This window comes from Andrena cerasifolii, chromosome 6, assembly GCF_050908995.1.
Source record: "Andrena cerasifolii isolate SP2316 chromosome 6, iyAndCera1_principal, whole genome shotgun sequence".
Classification (NCBI taxonomy): Eukaryota; Metazoa; Arthropoda; class Insecta; order Hymenoptera; family Andrenidae; genus Andrena; species Andrena cerasifolii.
The window spans coordinates 1483602-1496982 of record NC_135123.1 but is presented as its reverse complement, the minus strand read 5'-3'; the positions used below and the strand labels follow the sequence as shown (position 1 = coordinate 1496982).

The 13381-nt window shown below is 39.3% G+C and overlaps 2 protein-coding genes across 2 annotated transcripts; both read left to right on the top strand.

Moving 5' to 3' along the window:
- Positions 1 to 1656: 1656 nt before the first annotated feature.
- On the top strand, positions 1657 to 9347 carry LOC143369790 (uncharacterized). Its single transcript, XM_076814168.1, has 2 exons — positions 1657 to 1900; positions 8770 to 9347. Exons 1-2 carry the CDS (start codon positions 1758 to 1760, stop codon positions 9215 to 9217), a joined length of 591 nt encoding a protein of 196 aa, XP_076670283.1. The 5' UTR covers positions 1657 to 1757; the 3' UTR covers positions 9218 to 9347.
- A 1553-nt stretch (positions 9348 to 10900) lies between these two features.
- Positions 10901 to 11455, top strand: LOC143370039 (uncharacterized). The gene has a single exon (XM_076814636.1). It carries the CDS (start codon positions 10901 to 10903, stop codon positions 11453 to 11455), a length of 555 nt encoding a protein of 184 aa, XP_076670751.1.
- The last annotated feature ends 1926 nt before the right edge of the window (positions 11456 to 13381 follow it).

Sequence of the window (13381 nt, the reverse complement as noted above, 5' to 3'; positions counted from 1 at the left end):
AAATAATGTGTAATCAATTACACAATTACATTTTAATCGTAATTTATAATTTGTAATTAGATTATATTTTGCCCAACTCTGAGAAGAGTACACGTTTATCAAGTTGGTACAATTTGGGTACAATATAGGCTTCCTTTAGCCAACATTTAGCGCAGGAGGAGAATCTTCAGATTTCTAAATGCTGCAATTTCCAAGTTCGAAAGCTTTGAAATTCAAACATTTCCAAAATTTGTAATTGTGAGGTTATCAAGTTTCAAAATATCTGTATTTTCAAATGTCCGACATTTGTGATTTTAAGATTTCCGATTTTTCCACTTGTAATGTTTAGAAACTAGATTTGTATCACTTGTCTTTAGTTTCAACTAAAGGAAGCCTCTATTGCACCCGAATCTATATACCTTTTTTAGACATTTCGCGGGTAAATTATAACATAACTTTCTTATTCTTCGTGAGAATGAATACACGAATCTCTGAGCGTTGCGTATCGACATTGCAAGGTTGCCGCGCGAGGCACGCTTCGCGGAATGGAGAGTCTGGAGACTACCTCGATCATGATCACTTTGCGAGGCAGGCTCGTATGATAGTCTCGCGCTACCTCCAGCATGATATTTGCGTCGCCGGAGCCCTGCGATTTTTGATCTTGGGGCCGCGAGGCACCTTTGGACACGTCGAAAAATCGACGGCTGATGCCTCGTGAAATAAACATGGTCAAGGTAGTCTCCAGACTGTCCACTCCGCGAGGTGTGCCATGCGAGGCAGCCTCGCAATGGCGATACGCAGCTTGAGAAACACGCGGACACTCAAACAATCACAGTTCACACGATAGATTTTACACAAAAAATTTCAACAATACTATGACGGTAATGAAACTTCACCCGGACTTTGTCTAAATACAGTCTTGGGTTGGAAGTAAAATGTAGAAGTGTGTCAGTTAGTATGAAAATGGCGTCAGTCGAAAAAGAAAGAAATTGAACTTCACGTTTATTATGTATCATGTTGATATAATACGTAAAAAATAAGTAAAATGTAAATGAAAACTTTGAATTTAGACCACTTTCATAATAACAGGTACGTATAGTGAAAAGGGCAGGCGTAGGAAGCGTGAAGGTACTTACGATCTTCACTGCTCGACAGTTACACGTGCTTCTGACGATCGAGGCTTTGTTGGCCTCGAGGGCCAGCGTTGCCAGAAAACAATTGCTGGCGCGATTCACGCACACATTACCACCACTCCTGTAGGTGATCCTACTACACAACTTGCGATTCTTTCCTGAAACCGCTTGTCTGGACCCAAACTGTCCTTCTCACTCACTCAATATTTTGTATTTCACTTGCACCAAGGACCGAGCGACACATCTCGGCCCGCGTAAAAGTTCAAACGCGCAAAGGTGATACGTCAAAAGTATATGCACCGGATAATCCAAAATTCTTTCTTGGGTACATTTCTGCAACCCAAAAGTATTCCCGGAAGTACATACTCTATGTAAATGCATCAGCATACACCAATCCTAATGGGAAAGAGAGGAATAGAACGCATATACCCGTCATTTTCACACTATCTTTTGTTCTGCTTCTCAGCATCTGTAACTAATGCAGCGACAATGCTAACTGATCAGTTTTCTGCCGCTTGCAGTACGGTGAAGACGCAGAAAGCAATCGGGGTTTTATTTACTGCGCAAATATTGATACATATGGAATATTCATAATTGGTGAATTGTTCCATTCCTGCGTGGTTCGTTATCGTAGTGTTGATAAGTATGTGTGATCATTCCATAGCCATGGAATTAAAGAAGGAAGCCGCAGATGCAAGAAATAGACGCTATTGGAAGGGTGATGCAAAAGTGAAGCAGCCTACGTTATCTGCAAAGCGTTTGTCCAAAAATACAAAGCGTCGAGAAAGGTAAGTTATATGTCATGGTTCAGATTTGTATGAAGTCACAGTTTGAGATGTCGTTGTTGCAGTAGTAGTAGCGCGGTATTTTATTGTATATAATATAGTATTATTCATATTCTTCAAATATGTATATCAACGCAGCTATCTTTGACGCTTTACGTACACATAGTCTATGCTATGCGCACCGCAACGGATGACATTACTTTACCCCGCTTGCCCCATTCATTCTTTTCCCATTCGTACGTTCATCATTGTTTACTTAATTAATTAATAATCCGATTTATACCGTGTTTGGACTCATTTTTATGTGAAAACTGTCAGCAATACGTTCCTGCAACTTTCGGGCCGATGAGACGGAATGTAGAAATTTTATATTTCGTTATACCCTCTCACATTAATTAAAGGATCACCTCTAGGAGCCCGAAAAATAGGGGCAAGTTTACATGGTCATAACTCCGGTAAAAATAGTTCTATCGATATTTTGAAAATATGGTTTGAAAGCGTGGAATCTCTACTTTCAGCCGCTTTTTTAAATTTTAGATGCATTGCTTTTCGGAAAAGTTATAGCAATATAAAGAGCACGTGGTCAATTTTAAAAAATTTTCTTCAACTTTGCGATGTTCCACGGGGAGAATGGATTTTTTTACATAAATTCCATTTACACCAGTCGAAGGCGGCTACTTTCCTGTGTAAGAAGGGAGTAACAAATTTCTTGTGCGATTTTTTTGGGCCGAGTTAAAATTAACACAGCGTTTTTATGATAGCAAAAGCTATTGAGCGCGCGGAAACTAGAAGGTCAATAATTTGTATAAATTCACACTTCACAAAATTGAAAATGCTTTCATTTATCTATAAGATGAAATTGTGCATTCATTCTATGTTATTGAAATATATGCAAAGTTATAAACAACTGAAATATAAGAAATTATGGGATGGTCGTTTTTAATCGCATGTTACATTTTTCGGAATCGTCAGGCATCTTTGAAACTTATATTATTTGATAGTCTATAGTATAAAGAATGTATGTGCGAAAGGAGAAGTTGCACTTTTTTGCGACTTCCGAGTAATAATCAATTATGTTGGCAACAATCAGGCCGCTTGCGCGGAAGAAGTGTCGGCGACCAGAGTTGGGCATAATCAATTACAAATGTAATTGATTACGTAATCAATTACTTTCATTACGATTACAGAGTAATTCCGATTAAAAAGTAATTGCAATTACATGTAATTTCAATTACAATGTAATTGCTCTGAACAATTACAATGTAATTGCTCTGAACAATTACGATTGTAATTGCCAAATGTAATTGCAGGGCAGTGACAATTACGATTATAATTGTGCAAAGCAATTACAATTACAATTACAATTGTAATTGTCAGATGTAACTGTAGGGCAATTACAATCACAATTGTAATCGTGCAAGGCAATTACGATTACAATTACAATTAACAAATAGTGGTTGCTGCGAAAACAATAGCATTTTTAAAGGTTTTGTTATAGATACCGAATTGTAGGTCAGTCATAACTTTATGAAACTGGTGCAAAAATAATAATTTCAGTAAAAGAAAAACATAGAAATATTAATTGTTGTTCGTGGATGGCTCTTCTCGATCGATCGTTTTCTCGCTCTCACAATAATCAGCTGTCGGTCCGCCGGCTGATCGCTCGCGCGGAGTAGCCAAGAAAAAAGTAATGGGGGTCACTTGCATAGCTGCGATCGGGGCGACGAACGTAACAATGTATTAAAATCTAACCTTCTGGTTACAGCAAATGTTGGAAATGACCGCCTTCTTGCCCTATGCACGTCTCAAGTCTTCGATTGAATGATCCTCGTATTCTTCGGAATAAATCCGGTTCATCAGAAATTTCGGCGCATCCATCGAAGCCTTGTTGGCGGAGAATATCCATACCGAAAAAGTCAAAGGATTCAAGACCGGGAATCACACCTTGCGTTTTTCATTACCGTTCGTAATTCAGTAATGAAATCTTTCCAAAATTAATAATTCAAGTACAAAAACTTCACACAGAACATAAAAACACAAACAAGGATACAAAAACACTCTTCACTGGCATTGAACCGGATAGATAAAATGTAAGCAAACAAGAGCGTACATAGGCGTTGATAAAACCAGATGTAAATCTTCAAAATATCAGATATAACCAGACAATAGTTTCACTCTCGGTTTTTGTGCGTTGAATAATTATGGAAAGATTGCATTACTAAATTATGAACGGTAATGAAAAATGCAAGGTGTGATTCCCGGTCTTGAATCCTTTGACTTTTTCGGTACGTATTCAATTACCATTTATTAAAATTTATTCCGTAAATATCGTTTCAATAGTAATAAATGTTCATAGTAGCAGTAATAGTAATAGTAATTGTCCTGCACACTTACAATTACGATGTAATTGTCCTGCACAATTACAATTACGATGTAATTGTCCTGCACAATTACAATTACAATTACCATGTAATTGTCCTGCACTATTACAATTACAATTGCTATGTAATTGTCCTGCACTATTACAATTACAATTACTATGTAATTGTCCTGCACAATTACAATTACAATTACTATGTAATTGTCCTGCACAATTACAATTACAATAACGATGTTAATTTAGTTGACCACAATTACAATTACGATGTACTGTAATTGTGGTCAACTAAATTAACGATTATAGGAAGTAATCTGTAATTGAATTACACAATTACATTTTAATCGTAATTTGTAATTTGTAATTAGATTACATTTTGCCCAACTCTGATCTACATATATTTCTGATTAGTAATGTGTGCGTCAGCTTTCGTCATCACGCACACGTTACCACCACTCCTGTAGGCGTTCCCCCTCCGCTCAATAACGCTGTGTCTCTTTTACGACCCATCGACAGCGACAAAGTTACCGCGAGAATCGGACAATACTGTTCGCTGAATACCTATACAGTATTTCCTCGTTCCGGGCTCGGTTTGGTGTACACGATACGGACTTTTCGCTATCCCCACCACTTCTGTCTCACTCTTGTCCGGCGAAGGCGAGAGCGAGATGGAACGAGAGCGAGCGAGAGGCACTGAAAGCGAGCGAGGACGGTACGAGACAGACGACGCGTTGATGTTTTGTCTCGCTCCGTCTTTCGGACGCCTGACACTCTGTCCTCGCGTCAAGATTTTGCGAAGCGATTTTCGTGCTCACGGTAAGCGCTTACGGCCATCACGCACGCAGTGTTTCATCTCGCTCCTCCCTTCCGCCAGAAAGAAGTGAGAAACGAACACTCGGAATTAGGGCTCTGTTCACGATACGAGCTCAACGCCGGTTCCGAGGAAGTACTGTACCTATATCGTACAAATTCAATTTCGAACCGAGAGACGCCTTTTATTATTTACCAACTACTCCAATAAGTGAAAATTGTTTTATATATATATATATATTACTGTTTGGTATCTGTTCCATCGGACATAATGGTACAATTGTTTTTTTTATGAATGAGGTACTGGAAGCGATGTCAAGGTCAAGTTAGTTTTTTTGTAATAGAACGGTATATTCTTTTATCGAGGTGTCACAGGATAGTATTTCGATTTCTCGCTATGTATCTACTTGGGGATTTCGTCCCGGTAATATGTAATTGGTATCCCCATCGATGTGTGGGGTTGACTTTATCTAAAATAAACAAACGTAACCGAGATCTTGATCACATTGAATGATCAATGAAGAATAACGTCTCCAGCCCCGTAAAACGTTCGGTCCCGTTTCCTGGCAATATCAATCGTGAAATTTTTCATACATTCGTGAGTACCACAAACATCTGTCCGGACGTAAGAAAAGTAATTATATTTTTCTTGACTCAAGCTAAAATCCAACCGACCTCAATGGCCGTACAGGCAAAAATTTTGCCCATCTGGGCTACAGGCAGGCAGCCCTTGCCGAAAAACCGAAAACAACGCTTCGCGCCCCCATCGACTCACCTTGTGCGAGGGTAACGAAAGTCGAGGCCAGTCCCACGCTTTAGAAAAGCTATCTAAAGAGACAGGGTGATGCGCGGGAAAGCGTGCTCGTTGACGAGAACCAGACGGATCTCCAATACCGGCGCGGTCAAGTAGGGTTTACTTCGCGAAAGGCAAATGACACGTGTTTCTCGGACCCTTCGTTTCTTCGTTATTTTACAACGTCCCATAAAACGAAATACCTCCCTGCAGCCCCTCGTTGAATTTTAGGAGGTACAACGTTAAAAATATGATAATGATTTGGAAAGCCTGTCTATCCTTTCTGCGTCGTATTGTCCGAATGTGCAAAAAGACAAAATGTTTATTTGGAAATATTTTTATTCCTTCAGGTTATAATTTAGTAGAAATATGGTCCTGTGTATCGTATACAATGTTGTACCATTTCAATTATATTATTACCAACTCTCTTTCTCTCTCTCTCTCTCTCTCTCTCTCTCTCTCTCTCTCTCTACAGTATTCAAGACTTTCAATGAGACACATTCCACGCGAATTTGAAAATTTTCAAGATTGTGGAAATTGACTTCTTTCTTTAAATTATAACTGTCGAACAAAGAGACAGGTAAGAATAAGCTATTGAGTGCTTACCCTGGGGAAGTAAGAGTACGCTATAAAAATTATGTCTCTTAAAAAAAAAAAAATTTAGACCATTTATTCTGCAATTGTTTTAAACAAATGCAATTTTATACTAGCAGGGCACTATTTAAAATTTTGAAAAAAATTGAGGATAAAACCCTACTTGTGCTCTTTATGGTCACGTTTTCAGAAACGCGAACACTTTAAAATTAGTCACATGAAAATTAATTGAATGTGACACTGCGCCGCCCAGCACCGCCTCGGCAGACTGACAATGAGCCGTGCGTGCTACAATATACAACTATCTATTTCTTTCATTCCTAACCTTGCGTGACCAGAAAGTCATAGTACACCATACAGTTGAATTTGTCTTGACAGTTATACACTTTCATATTGGGTAATGAAATATGTAGCATTCCATTTAAAAAACTGAAGGTCACCTTCAGGTCACGGAAAATATCGCGAACTCCAAAAGATGATACACAGATATTATGTTGGGTATAAAAAATATTAAAAGTTTTCCTCTTTCAGTTTTTGTCAAATACTTACCATTCGCGAGAACCCAATATAACAATATCAGATATAGCCACTTGGCCGCTGTGAGCACTGCACGGTCCAGCCAGTCGAGCCGGTGTGATTTGAGGCAGCGTTACATTCAAGTAATTTTCATTTCGCCATTTTAAAGTGTCTGTAGTTCTGAAAACGGATCCGTAAAGGGGACAAATAAGACTATATCCTCATTTTTTTCAAATTTTTAAAAAGGGGCCTTCAATTACAAAATTGCATTTATTTACAACAATTGCAAAATAAATGGTCAAAAATTTTTTTTGTTTTTTTTTTTGGGTGAAATAATTTTTATTAGGTACTCTTATGTCTTCATTGTAAGCATCTAAAAGGTCATTTTTATCAGTTTGTTAGTTCAACAGTTACAATTTTTTGGAAAAAAGTAAACACTATATTTCAAGGATCTGTAAGATCCACAATTTTTGACATTTTAAAAAATCCTTCTAGATATGTTTATAGATCCCTCAAGACTACAACATATCAAGTTGCACCAAAATCCGAAATGTTACTCCGAAAAGTGTCCGACTTCGCGTGAAATGACCCAGGAATGAAATACGAAAAGTATTCTTTTCACACGCGGTCAAGTGCACGCGTGCCTGCATACACACACAGCCGCGTATCGAAGCGCAGACATGTCAGCTTGTGGTTGCCTTCGCTTGCGAGCAGCGGATACGGTTACGCAGATGTGTGCGTGTGAAAAGAAAACGAGCCAAAAGTGCATGTCCTTCGGTTGCGTAGCGAGAGGATCACGTTGTCTAAGAAGAACATTTGTATCACGTCCTTCTTCGTATCGCGAAGATAAATTAGAATGATATTCACAGTAATGCAATAACAATATTTTCATGAATATAGCATCGTAACATTTGTGATACTTCCCTAATGATAAATGACACCAAACACGGTATAATTTGAATAATACATATTTACTGGTAATATGTTTCGGCCGCAGAAAAGGACAGCGAATGAAAAAGGTGGGGGCAATCGGCAGTTTTTTCTTCCACTCGCTCTCTTCTCCTACGTTCGAGGCTGTAGACAACCTTCTAAAAATATAGGAACTACGGTAAAGTCTCGATTAGCGTTTAGAATTATGACTATGTATCTGTTAATAGTGTTAATTTCTATCACCTCTAGCGCCAATCGTGCCATACCCGAGCCGAAATCGAAAATCGGTGAGAGACAACACCGATGCAAAACGAGGTTCGCGATAAAAATTATTTTATTTTTGGTTCTTTTTTTATAAATTTTTTATTAACATATTTGTGACGATTTTTCGATAAAAATGGCACCAAACACGATATGGTCTCGACAATTATATAAATAAAAATTATTCGTATCCACGATAAGTAAAAGTTGTCCGATTTAGGTCGTGTTTGGTATCATTCTTTAATCAGGACATTCTAACAAACATGTTGGTAAAAGTTTCATGAAAATGGAACCAACAATAAAAAAGTTTGTTGTATCTTTTTGCGAACAAATATATAACTTTATTAGACTGCACATAACGAGTATATAAATTGTCAGGTACACACTCGCGTTTTAATTTTAAATTTTGATTGCGTTAGTATTATCTCACACGCACACGGGTATCTTACTTCGTTCCGAGGCTTTCGCTTACATCGAGACTTTACTGTACTATATCTTCTTTAACTATGCCTGTTTTTCTTTTCTAATGTATGTTTTTCTTATTTCTATGTATGTACCACGTGTTACTGATTATTGACCCTTTACATGCAGGCAACGATTGAAAACAGCAGCGTGCCTCACGGTAGGTCAGGGCACCATGGCGGAAGCAGGTACGCATGCAGGAACCTCGAACGACGAAACACTTGCAAGCACATCTGCTGCGTATGATTTTATACACGAAGAAGACGTAGGAAATTTTCAAGACTTCCCAATTATCGAAGGAATTGTGGAACAAGTACATTTCGATACGGACGCCGAAGATATTTTAGAAGAAATACATTTCAACGCGGAGGAAGAGGAAATTGTGGAACAAGTGTATTTCGAGTCGAACGAAGAAGAAATTGTACAAGAAATAGATTTGGACACAGACAATGATGAGATACATTCCGTAAGAGACATCAACGAAGAAACGACTCAAGATGTTGGAAGCGATGCCGATTACTGGGTGGTAGAAAATGCAGAACAGGACAGCCCGAAAATCCAATTTCAAAAGGAGTAGACTTCGTTGATTTTCCGTATGTTTTCGAACAAATAAAAAATCTTGGAAAACATTTCACTATTGACTGTGGCATTGAACATTTTGAACTAATTAGATGTCAACGGAACGGACTAGAAAATGTATATTATGTAGAGTGCAAAATGTGCAAATACACAGAACACATATCCTGCCTTCGGAAGAGTGATACCACTATGGATATCAACCGCGCCGCTGTTTCCGCAACAATGATGACGGGCGGCGGATATAATCAACTGGAGGACATACTGACTGCCGTGAACGTGTCCTGTATGACGAAAAGGATCTACGAGAAATGTCAGAATGACCTAATCGATGCCCTCGAAGTGGCCGCACAACGCGAAATAGAAGATGCACGAAAAGAGGAGAAAGAATTAGCTATATCAAGAGGCGACGTACATGCAGAATCCAATCTACCGTTTATCCCAGTTGTCGCGGATGGCAGCTGGATGTAAAGGTGCTACCGCGGAAGAGATTACAATTCTCTCTCTGGCGTAGGAGTCATCGTGGGATACCACACGAAGAAAATGCTGTACATCAGCATGAAGAATAAATTCTGCATGACTTGCCAAATAGCAGGTACGAAGAAGGAAGAACCGCGCGAGCATCGTTGCTTCAAGAACTGGGGCCGTAATCAGAGTTCAACTGGCATGGAAAGTGTTGCTATTGTCGAAGGCTTCAATTGCAGCATAGATATGCACGGCCTAATATACACTATATTAGTTGCCGATGGCGATAGCAGTGTGTACAAAAAGATATTGAACAGTGATCCATATAAAAACTACCTGGTGCAGGTACGAAAAATAGAATGCACCAATCACCTGCTACGCAATTGCAGTAAAAAAATTAACGAAATCGCAACAAAAGGCCGCGATAAAGACCTAAGAGCTGTCGTAAAGAATAATGCTCTCCGCTTGCGTACTGGTATAAAGAAAGCTGCAGAATACCGGTTGCACAAAGAAATAACACTCGAGGAACGAGTAAGAAATTTGAAGGAAGACTTGAGGAATGTACCGAGTCACGTTTTCGGTGAACACAAGAAGTGTCAGAAGTTAGCATACTTCTGTAAGAAATACTCTAATCCAAACAGAGAGGACTACGTACCAAGGTTGAGAGAAGCTGGTATTTATTAGAGTATCGAAGAAGCGATGCAGCCACTTTTCCCTAAAGCTGACAGTTTGCTGCACGGTTTAAATAACAATGCTGTTGAAAGTTTTAATAATATCATTGCCAAATTCATCGGAGGCAAAACGATAAACTTTGGACGAGGGGGCTCGTATCAGGGCAGAGTCTCCGCTGCAGTCGTCCAATATAATACAAAAGAGGCGTTTAGCAGATTGAGTACGGCAATGGATAAAGAGCCGTCAACCATGGTAAGAAAACTGGAAGGACGTCGGAAGCGTGCAGCAGAAAAAGCAAGTGAATATAAAAAAGAAGCGAAAGCATCCTCCTTCCGAAATAAAAAACAATCGTGCGACCAAGATTACGGCCCTAACGCAGAAAAATGACTGGCAAAGAATGCGATGCGAGATCGAAGAGGAAACTTGCAATCAGGCAAATAGTGAAAAGTGAATTAGTTATAGAAAAAAAATACTAACTGCATCCAATTTCGGCAAGGTATGTCGATGACGAAACACTACACCACGGGCAAATACTGTGAAAAGTATAATGTACCCGCAACTTCCAAATGTGTCTGCTCTCCAATACGGAAGGGAAAACGAGGCAAACGCCTTGAGACAAATGGAAGAAGAATTAGGAATCCATATTCTACCATGTGGCCTCTTCATCGATGACACTGTGCTTCACTTAGGTGCAACTCCTGACGGCCTCGTGGACCATGATAAAATCGTCGAAGTAAAGTGTCCTGAATCGGCCATGGATTTAACACCTGCTGAAGCAATAAAGCAACTTGGTAATATACGGCGTATTTTCAAGGGTAATGACATGAATCAAAATCATCACTACTATTATCAAGTGCAAGGACAATTGCACGTAACGAATAGGCAGCAGGCTTTATTCTGTTTATGGACACCGAAAGGAATGAACGTTATAACAGTACCAAGAGATGATAGTTTCCGGGCAACAGAGATGGAGAAAAAACTGAGAAAGTTCTACGAGGACTGCATGTTGCCAGAAATAATAGATAGTAGATACAATCGACAACAGCCGATTAGAGAAGCTCCGTACGTAAAAGCAAGTGCGAGTACACAAGGAAGTACATAAAACGATGGATAACAACATCACCATAACACCGGCGTGTGCATTCAGCGCATATGAAGAGCTGTCGAATAAGCAATTGCAATCGAAGGTCAATAATGCACCGGCGATTGCAATACAAAGTGACTAATGTACCGGCCAGTGCATCCAGCGCATATGAAGAGCTGTTGAATAAGCAATGTTCCAAAATATAAGTAGGAAAGTATGTTGTTCGGAACGTCTTCCGAACTTGTATACCACAATTAGGTTAAGCTGTATATATGTTCTACCCTAGATCTAAGCCTTGTATATATATGTATATAGTTTTAAACTGCGCGGGCCAATGAAGGGACCGGTCGCCTGCTTTCGCCGTTTTCCGTGATTCGGGTGGACCGAGTAGCTCGGGTCGCTTGATCCGCGGGAGGGGGGGGGGGGGGGCGGCCCCGACAGCGGCTCGCAAATTGCGTTGGCTTTACGAGCGGTTGTTTTGGTTTTGACACGGTCGCGTGATGTGTGTGCTACCGTTCCGCTTAAATTTTGTCCTCTCTCGCGAGTGCTCGCGTATGGTGTGCTGCCTGCCTTGATTTTCAGTCTCTACTTGACTCTCGATAGAGTCTAGTCTGCTCGAGATTTCTCCGTGCGATCCGCTGTGGATCAACCGCTGTGTTACGGTTGGCGACTCAATTGTGAGGACTGGGCCTCCATCCGCTGAGTTGAAGGCGGCCAATAAACGATTAATTCCATCTAATAAGCCAAAAGGACTCCTTGTTTCTGACTTTCTTTGTATCGGAAGCATTCTCGGTGCGTGGCTTGGGAAACTTTCGTTCATATGTAGAAGATACATACGGAAAGTGAAGAGGACCGTCTATGACGGGGGTGGTGGTGGGTCTCTTCACACTCTCCTAATAATAAATACCTGCAGCTATTCTATCATATCAAGTGGAAATGACACGTATAAAAGCGTAAGTATGACACTTATACTTTTGTTATGCAAATAATTGGATTAATTGGAAATCATCATGAATGTTTCTCTTATATATGAATTTGTTCTAGATATTTCCACCAACCAATATCAACATTGAAAATCATGTTGTATGAAGCGAGGAAAGGAAGGCTGTCTTCTCCGCAAGCATAAAGATAAGTAAATAACATACATACATTTACATTTTTACTACATTCAGATTACAAGTCGTTTTAACTTTTTATCACAGGTTCTATCACAACTAACTGGAATCGAAAGGGGTTAGTGCCATCCCAAGAAAATATTTATGAGAAATAGGAAACAATAATAATGGATTCTTCAGGAAGTGTAAGTATTAGTTTTTACATTCAAGTGGTATAAACACAAAAAGTAATTTTTATTAAATTTATTTATTTTACAGATCTAACCAGGGTGTACATAAGTACACTGGGCTCAGGAATATCGTTGCAACTATCGCAAATGCAGGGTGGAGGAGGTACCCCTTCCATGACGTTGGCCGGAATACTGAAAATGCGCAGGCTGGATGCGCGTGATTATTATATGGTGGGCTCCTCGAAGTGACAGAAACTATAACCTATGTATATGCTATATGACAATAAATGTTTAGTGGCTATTTCGTTCTTTTACGCTACATTTGTGAACTTTTTATCATCCTTCCAAAACATTATTATTACGCCGCAACAGTATCTTTAGGAAATCGAGTATAGCAATTAGGTTATATTTTCTGTCACTTCGAGGACAGAAAATCCGCTCATGAAATCCGTTACTGAAGTTCACAAATGTAGCGTAAAATAAAGAAATAGCCAGTAAACATTTGTTGTCATATAGCATAAACATAGGTTATATTTTCTGTCATTTCGAGGAGCCGACCATATAATAATCACGCGCATCCAGCCTGCGCATTTTCACTAGTCCAATTAAACATACAACACAGTTTTATACATAATGTTTGTTCATAACTGCTTTTTGCA

Bases quoted from the DNA above. Each gene is read 5' to 3' on its own strand.
- LOC143369790 (XM_076814168.1), top strand. From the start codon at position 1,758: ATGTGTGATCATTCCATAGCCATGGAATTAAAGAAGGAAGCCGCAGAT. The intron at 1,901-8,769 runs GTAAGTTATATG...CTTTACATGCAG, and splicing joins AATACAAAGCGTCGAGAAAG to GCAACGATTGAAAACAGCAG.
- LOC143370039 (XM_076814636.1), top strand. From the start codon at position 10,901: ATGTACCCGCAACTTCCAAATGTGTCTGCTCTCCAATACGGAAGGGAA.